Source organism: Leopardus geoffroyi, chromosome B2 (assembly GCF_018350155.1).
Source record: "Leopardus geoffroyi isolate Oge1 chromosome B2, O.geoffroyi_Oge1_pat1.0, whole genome shotgun sequence".
NCBI classification, from domain to species: Eukaryota; Metazoa; Chordata; class Mammalia; order Carnivora; family Felidae; genus Leopardus; species Leopardus geoffroyi.
Genome location: NC_059332.1, coordinates 62,540,044 through 62,560,986, shown reverse-complemented (window position 1 = coordinate 62,560,986; position 20,943 = coordinate 62,540,044). Strand labels below are relative to the sequence as shown.

The 20,943-nt window shown below is 34.6% G+C and overlaps 1 protein-coding gene across 4 annotated transcripts in view; it reads right to left on the bottom strand.

Moving 5' to 3' along the window:
* Positions 1-20,943, bottom strand: part of ADGRB3 (adhesion G protein-coupled receptor B3) — a 734,277-nt gene that overhangs the window by 273,868 nt on the left and 439,466 nt on the right. For all 4 annotated transcript variants that reach the window (XM_045498673.1, XM_045498672.1, XM_045498671.1 and 1 more), the window contains one exon: positions 17,217-17,260. In XM_045498673.1, coding sequence (XP_045354629.1) covers positions 17,217-17,260 — 44 coding nt within the window. The remainder of the gene's footprint in view (positions 1-17,216; positions 17,261-20,943) is intronic.

Below are 20,943 nucleotides of genomic sequence, written 5' to 3'. Positions count from 1 at the left end.
GTGCTCAATCAGAAAGTAGTTTGGCTTAATAAACATCACTACCAGCACCTTTGTTAGTAAGCAGTAACAACTAATAAATGGATAGTATTGAGAAGAAGAATTACCATCTTTAATCATTTCAACAATTATTAGGTCAGAGCATGAGAGAATCATCAAAATTTCCTTCCAAAATAGAGGAAGAGTCCACATAGGGCATTGCATAGACCCTCTGCCTGGGCCTACCTGTGAGTCATTCTTGACACTTCTCCCTCTCTGCCCTACATCAAGTTGACCAACTGGCCAAACTCTGTTGGTTTTAGCTCATAGACACCTCATAAATCTGTCCACATCTCTTTATCCCATTTCCACTGTCCAAACTGCTGACTCACTGACCTGGATTCCTGTAGAAGCCTCTGGAGAAGCTTCCTGCCTGCAGTCGGAACCCCTCTCATTCAGTGTCTTTTCTCCATTACTATCTAAATTATTTAAAAATGTGTTTCCTTGTACATTTCTCTGATTTAAACAATTTTTTTGGCTTTCCATATCTTTTAAGAAAAGTCCAAATTCCCTAGCAAGGCAAACATAGCTCTTCCCTCTCTGGCCCTGACTACCTTTCATTCCTGGGGTGCCCAACCTGAGCTTAGGGTACAAGCAGTTCTCAGCAAAGTAGTCACTCTAACACCTTCCTACTGTCATAACACACTGCTTACTCTGTTTTGGAAACTTCTTTCCCCTGATCCCCAATCCCCTACCAACATTCCCCTGTCTATTTAATGGGCTAATACCTTCAGGAATAAACCCAGGCACCATCTCATCTGAGAGATCATCCCTGGATCCCCTAGTCCAACAGGTTCTGTTTTATATGCACTCATTTGCTTATCAACTGCACCCACATGTTCACTTCTCTGTTTTTACCGATTGTAAGTTCTCGAGGGATGGGTCTGTGTTTATTAATTTGTAGCTTCTCAGTGCCCAAAACAGTGACTTGCACACCAAACTTATTTCATACATGTTGGTTATCAGCCTCATCAACAAATCAAATTTCCAAGGTATTTTTTTTGATCATTTACTGTGAACAAAAATGTATATGAGTTTGGCGTGGGGTTAGAGGTAGATGCAGAGGTAAATAAAATTCTACCCCTCAGGCATTTATAATCTAGTTGGTAAAAGAAGCAACCCCATGAGAAGTTCATTAGAAATGTTACTTCAAATAAACCATTCAAGAAGCATATAAGAAATGGGGTCAGCTCTAATGTTTCTCTTTCTTTCCAGAATAAACATTGGAACCAATAAAAAGGTGCTGGATGTTTCTGGAGCTCATTAAGACAAGTCATCAATCTTGACAAAAGACAGAATAGGACATAAAACTCAAGTCTGTAAGGATAGTTACAGAATTTATATAGGAATTCATTTTTAAGGTGAATGGGACTTGAGGATCTTACCAGCCAAGGAGAAAAAGACTGTGGGGAGGGCAAAAATAAAGAAACAGGAGGAGAGGGTGTAACTGCTAGTACTTTGAAGGAGAGGGTGTAACTGCTAGTACTTTGAAGTCCTGAGAGAAGCTAGACAAAGAGGAATCCTGGGCCATGCCCACAGTCTGCTTAGAGGGAAAATGGCTCCAGACAGAAACTTAACCATGAGTAAAAGTTATTTCTTTTTCACATTTTTCTAGACCTGTCCAAAAATCTCCAAAAGTACTCTAAACTTTTAACACAATGATTTCTTATTTAAAATTAATGGAAGATATGAAAGGCAATTAAATTTTTTTTTAATATTTTTTAATGTTTATTTATTTTGAGAGACAGACAGAGAGTGAGCAGGGGAGGGACAGAGAGAGTGGGAGACACATAATTCGAACCAGGCTCCAGGCTCTGAGCTGTCAGCACAGAGCCTGATGTGGGGCTCGAACCCATGAACTGTGAGATCATGACCTTCACTAAGTCAGATGCTTAATGGACTGAGCCACCCAGACGCCCCTGAAAGGCTATTTTTTAACATCCTTTTATGTCTAAAATTAAACTATTATGTTAACTTAATTAAATTTCATAAAAATTTCTTCTCCCTAGTATATAAGAATATATGAAACATGTTTATAGCACTGTTAAGCTAATTTCCCCTACGGAATTAATTGTGACCAAACCAAACATTAGGTACTAAATTATCTTTTCCAGAAAATTAGGGTACTATTTCTTTTGCTGCATAGATAAGTTGCTAATTAACCTCCCCTCGCTAGCTCAGTTATAGCCCTCTGCTAATGAACAGCGTGGTTCTAACCCTCAAGTGGTTGCCAGGCTTTATTTGACTTTGTGGTTACATCTCTAACATTTTCCCCTAAAGACTGCCAGTCTTGCTCACTATTTGTATCCTCCGGTACTTAATAAGTACTTGACACGTGGTAGGTACCCAATGAATAGTTCCTGAATAAATGAATGCATGAATGTATGAAATAACTGAATCATGTAGTGAATGAATGAATGACTGAATGAATGTTATGCCCCATCCACCATGGTTACCATTTTATTTGATTAGTCTAAGAAATTCATAAGTATTGGAAGACATGGTTGCAGTATACTTCTGGCCAAAGAATAGTTTGTCCAGGATATCCCCTGTCACTTTGATAAGTATAGGACATATTACAGTCAAATTTCATGGTGACAAGGCTTCCTAACAGGCCCAACAAAGCCAGGGACCCAGAAGTACTGAGGATATTCATGATTTCATAGTCCATAAACTTACCTGGAGGAGAGATCTAACAAGGGTTCAGAAGTATATGTAGAATAAAGTCGATAGACTCAATTTGGGTATTTGGCTTTGCACCTAGGTAACAGAAGTCTAGAAAATGAAATGCAGTGAGAGCACTTGAATAATGGTTCTCAAACTTACTGTCTGTTAGACCCACTTAGGAAGTTTAATCTGCTAAAAAACAGTGTTCTTACATAGACCCCAGAGTTTGTGATTAGGTAGATTGAAATTGGAGTGAAAATCTGCATTTTTTGGTAAGTAGCTCTATATTAGTGGTTCTTACCCAGGAATGATTTTGCCCTCCTCATCCTTGAGGACATATGGCAATATCTGGAGACATTTTTACTCATCACAGCTAAGGGGGAGTGGAGTGCCATTGGTGACTAGTGGGTGGAGGCCAGTGATGCTGCTAAACATTGTATAGTGCCAAGGTTGAGAGATGCTACCACTTGGGGGAGAGAGAGTCACTAGGGCAGCAACACTATCTCAGCCTGGACCATAGCCATGAGGCAGATGTAGGACGTCCAGTACATGTAAGGAGGATTTTGATTAAATGAGTAGGATTGGAAACTGGTTCCTCACTTAACTGTAAATTCCTTTACCAGGAACACTCACTCTCTAATAATGCTGCATAAATGAGGTGTCAGTAAATCGTTAATTTGCTTAACCCTAACTATAGAGGCTCAGAAGAGTTCCTCATGATTCCAGGTATACTACAAGGGGGAGAATAGCTCTGAAGAAGAAATGATGTAAATGTTCACTTATGTGTTCATTCATTCAACACATACGCCTTTAATATATAATTATTGACTATCTAATTGACATATATCAGAAAAAAAGTACACCTTTACAAAGCTAATGATTATACCTATGTTCAGAGTAAGTCTCAATAAATATCTTGTGTTAATAGTTTTTGACAAGTTTAATTACAGTTTGAACTGATTCCTGTCCCGCTGACACCCTACAACACTATTTAATAAAAAAATACTATTGTCTACTTTCAATAATAGCAGAACCATGTAAATGACTTTACTGAGAGCTTTAAATATCAGAAAGCAATACAATACTTGCTCTTCAGTACTTCAAAGAATTTCCACTAATTAACCCTTTATCTCCTCAAAATGAAATTATCACTCCTTAGCATTTCAAGACAACTGTAAGCCTCCTTTTCTAAACCTGTAATATCAACATACAAGAACTTCTTCTTTCACCAACTGTGGTTGATTTACCCTTTAACAGAACAAATTAAGAACTTATCAGTAATTATGAAAATAATTTCCTTCTTTTATTAAAATACTCTGCAGCCAATGCAGCTTAGCACATTATTATTCTGGGTGGCGTAGGTGTTTTGAAAGGCAGTGTGAAAATAAGAGCCTGAATTATGAATTCCTCCCATGAACACTGAATCATTTTATATTTTCTGTGGCAAAAAGAACTTACTTTTCTCTTGAAGGGAAAAAGAACAAGAACATTTTAACTTTCAGGAACACCTAAGATTGCTGTATGGTTTACATTGCACTAAATGACCTATTAATGCTGAAATAGTAATTTATTTTTTTATATATGTCCACAAAACTTACTATTTTTGTGTGACGTATCTATATAGACAAGGACCTGTATAAATTTACTGTAAAATAGAACACTGCTTTCAATTTTAATTCAGTAAATATTTCTTAAATACCTACACTGTTCCAGGAACCGTGCTAGGTGCTGGGAAAGCAGAAATGGAGTCAGACAGCAAAGGGATTCACAGAAATCCAGGGATGAGGAGAGCCTCCCTGAGAAAACCAATGACATCCAACACAATCTATTAAGTTTTGCCTGAAACTGCAGAAGATATACTTTCCTGTCCTTATTTTTTGAAGGTGATCTTACATTTCAGCCACTTGTGATCTATACTCAGATCAGGCTGAGAAAACCTATCGACATAGGACCTACATTGAGCTGAGGCATCCATGTCTTTTAGTTCCAGTGATTATTCAAAGGATTGCTGCTCATCTGTGACATAGACTCATGGATGGCCTGAGGTCATTCCAAACAAAGGTGTTGTATTTCTTTTAGCTGCAGCACAGACTAGTGTCTCTAGGTTATTTTCCAGTTTTCTCTATCTATACCTTTTGCATAATTTCTTTTGATTTCCCAGCATCAGTTCAATATGCAAAGCTGTTTGGATAACCAGATGCCCTATCTTCCACATGCTTCTAATGTAGGAGAGGTGGAGGGCAGTGAGTATGGGACAGGGATGTTACACTTTCTATCTTCTAAGTCTCAGCTATCTTGTCCTGAGACTTGAAGGTGACAAAAATTAAAGAAAATAAATCAGATTCCCTTTGTATGTAGCAGATACAGATGGGGTCTAGGTCTGCTCTCTGGCTTCAGTTTTAGTCTAGGCTTAGGTTATAAGCTGTAAAGGATCCATATATGTGTATGATTCCAAAAAGAAGCTGAGTGGTTGCAGACTTGTGAGCAGTACTTTTGTCGGACTGAGTTCTGAGATGCAGTGGCACATTGTTACAATTATGTTTCTAATACAATAGCTCAGGTTGTGTGGAGAGTACTCCTTGCAGACCCAAGCAGTCCTTTTGGGCTGGGGAGGGATCTTGTTGGATTAATAAAATTTCAGAATTTATTGTGTTGAGTGTATATTTCAAGCACATAGACATCCACACATAGCCCATTCCTGGGTAGCTGCCACTGTGATACTTGGGATGATTACAAATCATTGATTTCAAATAGGCTCTATTGGAAGAGTATCTTCAGTGCTACTCCCATTTCCCTCTTCCCCCTCTCCATCAGCTTATGATGATGGCAAAAATTCAGGGCAAATAAACTTGCCCAATGCTTACCAAAGCCCAGTTCTAAAATAGCATTAAAAGGAGTCACATAATCATACCGGTACATACTAAAAGTGCTGCTTGTAGAAAGCAGAGAGAATAGCTAGACAATCTTTTGTATGTTATGTATTGGCAATATAGTGCTTTAGTTTCATACTGAAGATATTGATCTTTTTAAGTGATTTCCAACTTACTTCTTTATAAACCACATTTATACGTATTTTAAAATGACTTCTCTTGTTTTCAATCTTTGCAAAATAACGTCATCTGCAATAAGAACTCAGTTTGACTCCAAATATAATTTGTAAGATATGGTTGTTATAGTTGCTACTTGAGTTATACTTCTCAAGTAAAATGGTATATATCCATTATATCAAACTAATACAATGATTAAAGAGTAGGTTTAATTTTTTAAATCAGAATCATTACTACTACTACTATATCCATTTTTATCCTATTGCTTTTCCTCAATGGCCTCCACAGTTAAATCTATAGCCTATGTATTTATTACTAAACCTTAAAATAAGTTTTTCACATTGTCCTCAAGTTTACTAATGCTCATTGAAATCTATATTTTAAATAATATGTAAAATAATATTATTAAGAGTTTAAGAGATATTTACAAATATAGAGTGAATTGCTTGGTTAACAGTGTCTAAGGAAAGCCAACATTTGCTACCTTTAATTACTGAATGTTTCTAACGCCAAAGCTGTAAAATAGTTATTAACTATGGTATAAGCGGACAGTTCAGAGGCATAAGATAAGAGGATGAAATAGCCAATTACATATTAAGGAAATTTTCCAGTCTGTTGTTTATAGTATATATAAGTAGAGGAAGTTTTTAGCCTGAGTCATTCAAAGAACTGAAAAAGTATAGTTCTAAAATTATCTAATATGTATCTTCAGCAATTCAAACCTGGAGCTTTTCTGAAATAGAACTACAGACATTAGCAAATTAAGAGAGGTGCAACAAGGGCATATCCTTACCAGTCAGCTCCAGGTTGCTCCTATTAATACTATACCCATGAATATTTTAACAATATAATTTTAAAAATCCTGGCAAAAATGTCTCTTGGATCATCCCAGGGCCCCTAAGAACAGTATAAATATGGTGAGAAATGTTGGATGAATTCCCAGTTTTGATTTTATTGATTTTTAAAACATTTAGTTTAAGTAAATACTTTGAAAACTAACCTCAATGCCTTTAGAGGATGAGGGGGTAGAAGAAGGGTCTGTGGGGCAAGGTGCAGATTGTGCATAAATCCTGATGAGAGCTTCCTGTGGCACGTAGGAGTCTCTTGGTCAGCATCTTTTGGCCATTCTTTGTCCAGGTTATTTTTTTTTCTTTGCATACTGATAATCCTTCTCCAGGTATTTTAAACCTTAAAAAATTACTTTTCCACCAAATTTTCTTTGAGAATTAAAGAATGCCAAATATCCAGGATAATAGTACCTGTGCATTACAGATTTTAAGATACCATTGATAGCAGGAAGCACCATTATTTAATGTGTTTAGATGGAAAAATTAGTGCTAATTAATCTATGATGATGTTTTACTGTCACAAAGAATAATACATTTATATGTATTAAAATATTTTAATACAAAATAAATTACTTTTCCAGATACATAAGGCCATTATTCAGGCAGGGGAAGATATTTGTAAAACATCTGCCATGTTTTAGTCACTAGGCCAAGTTTTTTAGAGCTGTTTTTTTCTGTTGATCTTTATGCCCATCACATGCAATATTACGCCCATTTTGACTTTAAGATATATAGATTTTAATAAATTTTTTTTCAACGTTTTTATTTATTTTTGGGACAGAGAGAGACAGAGCATGAACGGGGGAGGCGCAGAGAGAGAGGGAGACACAGAGTCCGAAACAGGCTCCAGGCTCTGAGCCATCAGCCCAGAGCCCGACGCGGGGCTCGAACTCACGGACCGCGAGATCGTGACCTGGCTGAAGTCGGACGCTTAACCGACTGCGCCACCCAGGCTCCCCTCAGTTTCATATCCTTAAATAAGCAGACAACTGTACTGACAAACTGAAAGCTCTTAGTTCTTGTAGTATTTTCATTGAACTATGAAGAGAAATATTGAACAATATTATCCTTTCAAAAACTGTGGACTTTCCAGATTATTATTCACCTTGTAAATAATTATCTATACAAAATTGGAAGCTTGGGGTGCCTGGGTGGCTCACTGGTTGAGCATCCAACTTCGGCTCAAGTCATGACCTCGCAGTTTGTGGGTTCAAGCCCCACATCAGGCTCTGTGCTGCTAGCTCAGAGCCTGGGGCCTGCTCCAGATTCTGTGTCTCCCTCTCTCTCTGCTCCTCCCCTGCTCACACTCTGTCTCTCTCTCAAAAGTAAATAAACATTAAAAAAATTAAAAATTGGAAGCTTAAATATCATTGGTAAAATTTTAGATTTAGAAATATCTATGAATAAGGTCAAGAAGTTTTCATTTCTGAATTCTAATAGCATGTAGAAAATTAATATTAATGAACAGACTGCCCCTTTAGGTTTTTTTTTCCTTTTTAGCCAACAGACATAGCTTTTTGATTTAAAACCCCTTTTCTTTTTATATAATATGAACATCTTTAGGCTAGAATTTTTAGCTGTTTCAGTTTCAGAAAATATTTAACTTTCATAGTTCATGTCTACCATTTCTCAGGCATTATACAATTTAATTGGATAGTTGACATAGTAACTACTGTGGGGCCAGACAGACAGACATTTAGACCACAGTCAGAATACAGATGAATATGGAGGATGAAACGCTTCAGGAAAGCTAACTATAATGGGAAGAGAACTCTACCATCAAATGTAACAGTTAGGTAGCATAGGAAAGCACTTGGTGAAACATGAGAAAACGGAGATGGATACTGAAGTGACTGATACCTTGCACATTTTGGGGACTTGTTAAGTAAATATTGTATAAATGAATGGGATCTTATCTTGTGATAAGGAATCAAAGGAATACAAATAAATCAGCTGAATTAAATGGCATTCTCTATTCTATCTTCATCAACCACCCTGCCATGAATTTTTACTTTTTAATACACTATATAATTTATTTACCTATTATATTTATGTTCTTATGACCCTCCCTGCACTCCTTCTACACTAAACTCCATAAATCAGGTATTTTTGTCTGTTCACTAATATATGTGCCAGGTACCTTGAATAGAAGAACAAATAGTAGGTTCTCAAGAAATATGTGTTATGTGAATTAATGAATTTACAGAGCTCTAACTATTTGAAAATTTCTTTGCTAAGCATAGCAGAATTTACAAAGATAAATGTGACATACTTCAGTTACCAAGGCATTTAAATCTAAAAAGGAATATCAAATTGCTATAATATAAGGCAGAAAACATAAGAGTTATCAAAGGTATAGATAAAAAGTACAGTAGAGCAATGCTTCTCAACAGATATGCTATGAGAAATGGTGAGCTGTTCAGGTATAACAGGTGTGAGAAGATGTTGCTTTAGATTTCCTATTTTTAGCAATAAGCTTTTTTTTTCCCCAGTGTAGTTCTTCCATTTGAATACTGCTAGAAATACTAAAATAAAAAAAAATGTGACAGTGCCTCAGCCCTAATGTGGATTTGCAGTTTGGGAAAACATCACCTGGGCAATCCAGGTAACCTCTAGGCTGAATTTAGTTTAAGGGTTCTTGGTGCAGGGGTAGTATCACCAGGTGGTCAGAAGAGGCAAATACAAATTGTCTTTGGAAGAATGTATCTTTATCCTAGGCATCAAAGAATCCTCACGAATAATATTTTAAGGACAATAAGCATGACATAACCTAGCACACTAGGATACAAGGTACTATGAGTGAGAATTCAGAGGGAAAAAAAGGTGCAAAAACAGACCCACAAAAATTTCAAATATAGGAATTCTCAATCATAGATTATAAAACAATTGTGCTTATTAAGTTAAAATAAATAAAACATCTGCATAAATATGAAACTGTACAAAGCAATCTAGTAGATTTTTTTTTTAATTCTCAAATGAAAACTCTAGAAATGAAAAAAAAAGACAACTTAAATAAAAACTCTACAAATAATTAAATAGTTAGAAAAAAAAAGTGAAGAGAGAAATACTGAATTGAAGGTTCGGTTAACCAAAACATATCACTGAGAGGGAAGAAAAAAAGCAGAAAATCTGGAAGAGAGTTCATGATACCAGGTGAATAGGAAACAACATTCTTCAGAGTTCTTCATGAAGGTGAGACAGATTGTATAGGTGAGTCTATATTTGAAAAAATTATGATTGAGAATTTTTCATAACTAATAGTTATTGATCCTCTCTACTCTTGGGCAGCCTACTTTGTTTCTGCTTGCAAAGATTTTTCATTCATTTACCCCTATGTGCTTTAAAATTATTTTCTATGTATGCCAAGACATGGAAAATGCTGGAAAACATTGTTTTGGGTAGGTGTTAACAAATTTTTTTAAGAACCAGACAGTAAATATTTTAAAATTTGCGGGCCATATGGTTTCTGCTACAATGATTCAACACAAATGGTTGTAGGATAAAAGCAGCCACAAACAATTTGTAAACAAATAGGTGAGACGTGTTCCAATAAAACTTTATTTACAGAAACAGATTATCAGTTTGCCTTTGTCCTAGCCTAGAGGCTATTAGTTTTCTAACTCATACTTTAGAGGATCAAAACATGGATATAAAAAACATGTGGTTCCATCTTACTCCCAATATCAGCTCTCAGAATATTGATGAAGGCATAATGCAATGTTTCTTGAACTTTATTGCCCACACTCATGGACATAATGGGTTGGTAATAATATTAGAGGTACATATATAGACTATATAAGTTAAAAAGGGATAATTTATCCACTAACAAAGCCAAAATTATACTTTCAGGAAACTAAATTCAATACCATAAAATCTGTGATGGAATTCAAAACATCCAAAGAAAATTTAAAACATTTTAAAGGATGAAAAAGAAAAAAAAAATTCTGAAGTAAGCTGAAACAAGGTCATTCTGAATTATAATGGATTTATAAGGAAACACACAATTGCAGATATAAGAAATTTTCAAAAAGTAATGTACAGTCTAAGGCAGAAAAAAAAAGTAAAGAAAACTCCATGTAGTTTCCTACCAATGACTCTTTATTGTATTGCTATTTCCTCAAATGATTAGGTTTTTAATTGCTTTTTGTAGTACTTTTAAAAGAACATGGTTGTTTTGCAAACAAAAGCAAAATTTTATCAGTTATAAAACTGAAAACAAATAACTATTATAAATTTGGGTATGACTATTTAAATTACTGGAGACTAGGTAAATTTTAATTTACAAGGACCAGTATTTTGATAATGTGAAAGTCTAATGTTCTCATTTCTGTTAGCGTGAGTATAATGAAAGGAAAAAAAGCATAATAACATAGTTTTATACTATTTGAGAATTGATCATTGAACCTGAATGAATAATGGGAAATTCCATGGAATCTTGACATCTTAGATACAAACCCCAAAAATTTAACTTAATTGCATCTGCCTTGGGTCCATTTGGGCTCTGAATATACCAACTGAGATAAAACTATACTAAATGCCAATCAGAAATAATTATTTCTTACCATTCACTACAGAAGAGCAAACACAACCTTAGAGACTATCCAGTAAAAATGAACATACTGAAACCTAGGACATATATTGGTATATAAGGAGTTACACATAATAATGTTAATTTGGAAGACTGAACACCATACGTTTGTAATATAATCATGTAATTTATTTCCAAAGTATTGACTACCATGATGTACTTGCAGTCTAACAAGTTTTTTTTTTTTTAATTGTTTTTTCAACGTTTATTTATTTTTTGGGGGGACAGAGAGAGACAGAGCATGAACGGGGGAGGGGCAGAGAGAGAGGGAGACACAGAATCGGAAACAGGCTCAGGCTCTGAGCCATCAGCCCAGAGCCTGACGCGGGGCTCGAACTCACGGACCGCGAGATCGTGACCTGGCTGAAGTCGGACGCTTAACCGACTGCGCCACCCAGGCGCCCCGCAGTCTAACAAGTTTTAAGCAGACCAATCTATGCACTTAAATTAAAACATTTCTTGAAGTTAAATAGTTTTAAAATCCTATGTCTGGTTAATTGAATTACTAAGAAATTCTAAAAACAGATCTACTGGAATCATGGCTATATGCATGCTGAATATTTTAAATACAGAGTTCCTTTTTTCACTGCTGTCCAAGAAAAGACTTCAGTTAGGTAACTGTAGGTGTGTAAAGGATACTTCTATATGTCCCCTAAAACAATAGGACCATCATATTACTCTTGCATGAGACTCTTGATGGCAGGGTTGTAGGTTTGAGCCCCATGTTGGGTGTAGAGATTACTTAAAAATAAAATCACATTACTGATTTGCATAGCCGTTCTTTTTCTGTTTTGTTTCTTAACTATTACATAAATTAAGCCTCCAACAAGATCTCTCCCTTGCTCTTTTTCGCTCCTTTATAATAATCATGAAAATGCTAAGTTCTCTCCATATCAATTTGCCAAGTCTAACACAGTGTGAATAGAGTCTTATAAAAGAGCTTTATGATTTGGTTATCACTTGGAGGGGAAAGTTTGGTTACCCAATTATAGTAATGCTCTGTATAATTGTTTTGAATATCTCAAAGCTAACAGATCTTTCTTAAAGTGTATGCCCTTAAAGTTATAACATCATGTCTCCATAATGGCATGAATTTGTCAGTCCCCTGAAGAGCAAAGAAAATGATGGCAACCCCTCTCGAGTGATGGCATGAGGCCAGAGTGTTCGTTTTATTTTTTTTTAGGAATCATATTGCCAGGTAGATGAAATGGTGACTTCCAATAAAAATGACAAAAGAGAGGAAAAAATTCTGGGTATGAAGAAATAAGGACAATAGAAGCAAAGGAGAGGAATCACTTCAATTCAGTTACTTAACTTTGAGATAAAACAAGCCAGTATCAGTCTCAATCAAAATGTGACTACTGCTACTCCCAACTGTAATAAATCAATTTGAAATGTAGGAAAGACCATTAAAAGTTTTTTGCGCTTTTGGGGCACCTGGCTGGCTCAGTCAGTAGAGCATGCAACTCTTGATGGCAGGGTTATAGGTTCAAGCCCCATGTGGGGCTTAAAAATAAAATCATATATATATATATATATATATATATATATATATATATATATGATTACTTAAAAATTAAATCATATATATATATGCCATATATATATATATGATTTGTTTTCAATCACAAAGTAGGCATAAAAGTTATAAATGGATTGATAAAACTGCTTAGCAATAGTTAAGAAATTGTAATTAAAATTTATGCAATTGACATTCTGGAAACATTTTCTGAAAACAAACTTGATCTTTCACAGACAGACCTGATAGCATCAGATAGTGCTACTAAGAACCATAGAGAAAGACCACAGGTTAATTAAAAGAAAGGATTAGGGTTTTTCTAGGGAATGTAGTCACCACACATGATCTAACACTCAAAATCCAAATTTAGAGTATCCCAAAGGATGTGCAAATTATTGTCCTAAGTATAGCTTTATAAGCTATATTAAAAGAAAACATTTAAACATTTAAAAAGAAACACTTCTAACCAAAAAAGCCTATTTCTGAAGTGAGAACGTACTTTCAATTTATTTCATGGGTCATCCATAATGAAACATTTTCTGTATCCTGCTAATTAGTTATCCAAAGCAAGATAAAAATATGTTTTAAAATTGTCTAAAACTATTGTGACCAATTAGACTAAAATAAAAATATCTTTGCTTGGGATTATCAGGGTAACAGATTATCATGAGAAATAAAATGGATTGTTTATAACAGACCTCAGTATTGGACCAAGCTGAAGTATTCTCCCTTCAAACTTCCAATATTAGGTCTAATAATTGCTAGAGCTGTATGTCACTAATAAGATGGAACATACATGGAAATAATTCTCAAAGAGAAACCGTAGCTGAGAGATATTTGAACATTTATTCTTGTACAAAACTAATCAATTGAAGAACTTGTTGAATATATGCTACGTGCAGATGTCCTAGGCATTAAGGATGCAGTAGTGAATAAGAAAAAGTATCTCTCTCATGGCACTTACTTTCTAGTCAGGGAGACAGACAAAGAGAAATAAAAATAAATACTAAAGTAGGAATGTATGCTGTGATGAATACAAAATAGGGTGCTATAAAGAGAAGAACAGTGCAACACTCTGGACTGGATGGTCAGAAACAACTTCAAGAAGGGATGTACAAGGAGATACACAGAAGCACAGTTCATTTAACAAAATAAATTTAAAATCACCTCAATGCCTTCAATATTAGGGATAATAGATCAATTATGATATATTTATACAATGCAGCACGTACAAGAAGTGTAACATATGTAGTAAAGTTTTAAAATTTCCACAACGTATTGTGGATTTAAAAATTGAGGATGCCAGTGTTACATACTGTGTGATAATATTTATGTAAAAATCGTACTAATTTCTATGGCTGCATACATACGTCAAAGCATAAGTGGATACCTGGAATTATACATAACAAAATATAAATAGAAGTGACCTTGGGGAGATGGGTAGATATAGACACCCAAGTTGATTAAGATGATTAACTGGGACTTCTGCCTAAGCAGTTATGTTTTAAAGTTTTATACCTAAAAGATACTCAGGCATTAATTTTGCAATTAAAAATTAATTTAAGGGGTGCCAGGGTGGCTCAGTCAGGCATCTGACTTCAGCTCCGGTCATGATCTCACGGCTCATGAGTTCGAGCCCCGTGTTGGGCTCTGTGCTGACAGCTCAGAGCCTGGAGCCTGCTTTGGATTCTGTGTCTCCCTCTCTCTCTGCCCCTCCTCCACTCACACTCTGTCTCTCTCTCCCTCAAGAATAAATAAACATTAAAAAAATTAAAAAAAATAATTTAAAAAATTAAAAGTAAGGCAAGAGGGGAGGGGGATAAAGGGTGGGAAAAATGACTGAAGGGGGTCAAAAGGTAGAAACTTCTAGTTATACAATAAACAAGTCACGGCAATAAAATGTACAGCATGGTGACTATAGATGGTGTTGCATATTTGAATGTTGCTAAAAGAATAAATCATTAAAATTGTCATCACAAGAAAAAAAATACAACTATATGTGGTTATGGTTATTAACTGGACTTGTGATCATTTTGTAATACAAACAAATATCAAATCATTATGTATACCTGAGACAAATATAATGTTATATATCAATTATACCTTAATGAAAAAGGTAAGACAATCTGATAACATAAACCAAAATTAAAAGACAATTTTTTTTAAAGTAGGCTTCACACCCAGCACAGAGTCCTACGATGGGGCCTGAACTCACAACCCTGAGTTTAAGCCCCTGAGATTAAGACCTGAGCCATGATCAAAAGTTGGATGCTCAACCGACTGAGCCACTCGGGAGCCCCAAAAGACAACTTCTAATTTCAACTTTATTACTGCAATCTTGAAAAAATCATTTAAGTCAACTCATTTCTATGTAAAACGTAGTAGCCTTATCCCTTCATAACTAACTATACTTAGAGCACTTATACTTAGATTTGAAATCATTACATTGGTAAAACTATTGTGTATATATATGAACATGATAAAAATAAATCAGCTGTGAAGAAAATAAATACAGTTGTCTTAACCTTCATTGTTTAAAATTCACCCAGAAAAACATTTAATGATAAAACACTCTGGTAAGAGGGTGATGGGACAGAAGTTCTGTCAGTTTTGATTACTTTTCAAGTACATCAAAGAAACATGAACTGCACTGATCTCTTCAGATAATCTACTTTGAAAGGCAGCTAACCACACCTCTGACTGGATAGTTTTCTTCAAGGACAACTTAACAGTTGAATTTTGTAAGGCTAAAATATGTTTTTGTTTGTTTGTTTGTTTTGTTGCGTGACAGATAAGAGTCATGTTTTAGCAGATGTTGGAGAAAGAGTGTGATTGATTCCTAAGACTAATGCTGACCTCAAACACTAATATACTTATAAATTAAACTTAAAACCTTAGACATTCTGTGAAAGAAAACCAAAAGAGTCACACAATAGGAGAATGCTGTTTCTTCTCATAGTATTCATTGAACAGTCCCAAAGGTCTTTCAGAATAACTAACACTTCCCCTTTTTGGATTGACACTGAAGCATGTTCTACCCACTAAAAAGATAATAAAAATAAATCCAGGTTGGTTATTATTCATGAAGATATGCAAGTAGCTATAAACTGGAGTTTAAGATGGTATATTTTTCTTAAGTAGAAACCATTTGATTAGATTTTTGTGGTGTTTCACTCTTTCTTTGGCTATACAACATACTAAACAGTGCCTTAGAATATACTACTAGAGTCTTTTCTGGCTATTGGTAAAGAGCAAATCTTGCAAGAATTTTCCTACCATGGACTTCTGTACTGGATTTCAAAAAGAAAAAAATTATGACATCAGTGAGGACATCCAACTGATGTTATCACCAGGGCAAGTTGGGTTCTTTTTATGGCACTAGGGTTCTTGCAAGAAGAGGATCCCTAGCATATCAGAATCTATAGCAAATAATATGCCCAATGTCACTTATTAATTATCCACATAAATACTGTAATTTAAATTGCATCCATTCCCTAAAAATAACCACATTTCCAGTAGGTTTGCTCTTTACCTAGAAATTCTAATCATGCCCTTCTCCTAGACCCTCCAATAACTTGTGAGAGGCAAGTAACATAATAAAACCTCAGATGTAGATCAGATATGGGGTGAAGAACACTGGGAAAAATCTTAGAATACCTAGTACTCAACAATGTGGTGCCCTATCTAACAGCGTCAACATAGAGTTATTAGCTCTATGGGATTAATTGATATTTATCTCCCCTTCATGCAAAACAAAACAAAACAAAACAAAACAAAACAAAACATTGTATAATCTGGAAATAAATGTACATAAATATTTAAAACATAAGAGTCTAATTAAAACTTAATCAGGACATTTCTGCTTTTTGAGTCCTTCCTTAAAATCTTATAGAATTACTGATGAGATTAAGATGATTTTGACTAGATATATTGCAATTACTTACAGAAAGGAATCATTGAAGAATTACTAATCCTCATTTATTACAATTGTTTTCTTTTGTCACATGAATTCATTAAATAGGTGAATAAGACAATTAAATGTCACTCAATGTTTTTATAATAAAATAATCTGGAAGGGCCATATAAATATTACATTACTCTGAAAATAGATTCAAGGTCATGCAAATAATATAGTGGTCTAATGATCATAGAGATTGCTATTTTAGTGTGCAATGCTAAGCTGGAGTACTAGGGCAAAATGTTGAAATATTATTTGAGCTCCTACGACTTTAAAATATTAGAGCTTCTAAAAAATCCTCATGGGATTTGCATAGCAGTGTGTCTTACATATTAGGTAATGCAATCCTATCTTGGGACATAATCTGATGGCATCATCACACACAAACACATTCATCATCTTGTCCTGCAGATTCAAAAAGCAAAATGTTTTCTGAGTGTAACACACATCCCGCTAACTTATCATTTTCCTGTTGACTAGCAGGCAACTGAAATAACTTAATGTGCTTTGAATATATAATCCAAAGTAATATAAGAAAACATCTGTCACTTACGTTTTTGAGTCATCCCACAATACACAATAGGGATTCAAAGTACCCTAAAAATAAGCAGAAAAAGAATAAATGTATCATGAATACACACAACAAAAATGTAAGTTTTATGTGAAATGCAAACAGAATGGTGGGTTTCTTATCTTGCAGTATGAAACTCTCAAGATTCCACCTCTATTTTTTTCCTTGCGTAAAAAATTTGTATGCTTTTTCTCATAGACTTGGTGATGCATTTTATGAAATTCTCTTCGTGAAGACAATACATTTACCACAAATGTCATAACCTATGTTTAGTTATTTTGAAAATTGAAAGTGAAGCTCTCATATAGCTCAAGGTCTATATTTCAATGAATTCTATTTCATCCTTTTACCTGTAGAATATTAACTCCTGGATTATTTCCTTTAGGAAGACCAAAATATCTACACAATTTAAATCATGGTGAAACACTCTGTACTATGCACATGTACAAAACACCACTGACATCCTCATTACTCTCTAGTTGGTCACCTTCCTAGGGGCAAGAGATAGTAACATTAATTGTCCATTTCTGGAGAGTGTGTTGGCTTGCAATAGCTTTTTTCCCCCTAAAAATGGGTTTATTAGGTATGGCTGTATTTTTTAAAAAGGAACATTTTATTCAATAATGATGACGATGAATGAAATAAAAATTGATGCCCCTCACAGCATTCTTTGAGTTGGTTTTCCCTTAAAGTACAAAGAATGTGAGTGCCATTAAAAGAGATTTTAGGTACAAATTTGTATTTGATATGCAAACTTCTCTGCCCCACACCCCCTTTCCCCTACCAAGTCATTCATGGCTGCCCTATTGGGGTGTAGTTCACAATTAGCATGAACTAAACCAGATCCACTATTTAATAGTCCCTTTGCATGTCTCCTTAATTATAATAATTATACCTATTGAGTGAGATGGAGATGGAAGCATAAAATGGGATGTTCTTTCGAATTTGGAAAGAAATAAAGTTTAATCATTTCCTTCCTATAAGCCTAATTTAAGATGTAAAAGTGGTAAAGTCTCAGTAGAGCTATTCTTATCTCTTAAAGACCATCTCATTCTTTTGAAATCCAGAAAAAATGCAGACATGACCACATCTAGACCACGGCAAAGTGTTTCTTTTTTTTTAATAGTTCACAGACAAGGTTACATTGGTTTTGGGTGTACAACATAGGAATTTGACAAGTTTATATGTCATGTTTTGCAATATCTTCTTAATCCACAGATCACTTTTGTATAGATCACGTCTAATGAAACTATGTAAAAAAATGTCAAATTTTTATTCGTTCAATATTTATATATGTATGAGTGGCTACCATGACCTTCAGGATGATACAAAGAATATTCTCCACACTGGATTACCTTGGGTAGTGCTTTCTGTTTTGAAGAGTACTAACTGTTGAAATGTTTTCCTTCTGTTTGTCAGATTCATTGGGCTTTATTTTGTCCTTTTGAAACTAGCCTAATAATTATTCCTTTACATGATATCTTTAGATAGCTACAAATGCTATTATATCCCTGAAGAGTCTTCTCTATTAAACATACTCCGTGGATTTCAAGTTCTCTCATTCCCCACATCACTCATATCTTGGAGCACATGTTTAAAGCACATTTAGGGCAACTATCCATGTATAGAACCTACCTGTATAGAACAAAGTGGTGCTCTTTCCATCTCCTTTAGGTGCCACATTCTTAATAATGCAGACTAAGACTACATCAGATATATTTGTAGTCTCTTCCTCAGCTTGATTACATATACACTGAAGTCTCTTAGGAGAGACATTCTGAATCCTGATTTTGACATCCCACACATTCACTATTGCTTCAAAACTTTTAATCATTAGAGGATTAAGAGACAAACATGGTATCTATGACCTCATCCAACCAAGTCATTAATAAAAATGATGACTAGGCCAAGGCAGATAAAAGTTACAGTCCTGAAACACGCTACTGGCTCCATTCCACAGGTGGACATTCTCCCCCATGACAGCCAGCTCCCACCCCTCAGTCTTGTCTTACATGTAGATAATCACTGTCTTCAAAAGTCTAGGCAGGCTCTTTATGAAACGTTCCCTTTCTAAGTGCTGTTTTCTGGGTCCATTCTAGAATTTCACTAGAAATAAAAATTTAAAATGGTGATTCTAAAATTTTTGTAATCCACCCCAATTTTATTTTTTCTTTTAATTATAACATTTGACTAACTCCAATATTTTAGCACCATTACCATTCTCCAAAAATTCCTCAAAGGCCACACATCAGCCAAGGTATCTTACTTCTTATCAAATGTTCATACCTATAAACTATGCTGTTAGAACAAAAACACTTTCTTCCCTGAAAAAAGTTACAGTCTTATAGAAGTTGATGAGAAACACACATGTGGAATGTTTATATAACCATAATTAGATATGTTTTTATAAGTGTTACTAGTCATAATATACTGTTTAAGGGACAAATGAGGGGCATCATGGCTTGTGTTAGATCAAGTTTCATGGACTAAGTGTATCTTTAATGTGGTTCTACAGGAGGCATGGATCGGGGGAGGGTCACAGAAGGGAGTGGTGTTTTGAATTGTTTTCTTTTTCTTGTTCTTCCTTTATTTTCCTTTATTTTTAAAATTGTTTTCTTCCTTGGTCTTATGAGATACTATCTGGTTTTAGCTTAAATTTTCATTCAATTTGTGACTTTCTAAGAAATCCTTAGCATAGCTACAATGTTGTATCATAAAGTTATGGTGTATTTATTTGGGATTTGTTCAAAGAACTCAGAGCACTTTATAGAAAACAAATTATCCTTGAAATATTACAATGAAGGATATGAGTATATGTTTAATTAATATAGAAATTATTATAGAAAGGTGATACATTCACCTTTAGAAGAACCAGAGATAATGGTCTTTAGAAGAACCACAGATAATGGTTCTTCTAAATCTAGTTCACTTCTTTTAGTAATATATGGGTTAGATAAAGTTAAACCATTACAGGATACTGATTATAGGATTAATATTTCATATTTAGTGTTCCTAATAGTTTATGACAAAAGAAAAATAATATTAGAAAAGAAATATAATATGAATATAATTGTTTGAATATCTCTTTCTTTTTTACTCTCCTAAAGAAACTTATTTCTACTTTCAGATAAAAATGTAAAGGTGAGAAATGTTTGTTCTACTCTTAATCCATGCCATTGTTAACCCTTCATTTTATCCTCTACCTTCTTCACCTCTCATCTCTTGGATCTTATCTCATATTGCTCTTTCTTTTTGTCTTTGTGAAAATTTAAAAAGCATCCACGTGAGGATTATTAAAGGTTCCAAAATGCACTACTCACTCTTGTGCTTCACTCTACATTCTGGAACCTACACGACAGACAGACACTGCCCTCTGTGAGTTCTAGTGCAGTTACCAATATGGAGGTCTGTGAGCTGCGGTCAATTATTTAAACATTTGAAGTTTAGAAAAATAAGCAGAACAAACAAATCAGAGGAATGTTAGTATCTGGATAGACCAGTTGCTTAAAGGAAAAAGAATGTGTGATGGGAAACATAAGGCAAATATCAATGACAAATGAATACTAAACATGAAAAAAAAAACTGGCTAAAAAGTTCTGCTGAGAAATCACTTATAAAATGTTTGTTATAATTTTTAGATACTTTTCTCGAAGGTACTCTGCTACAAGATCTGTTATGAGGAATTTACAGGAAGTCAATAACAGGAAAT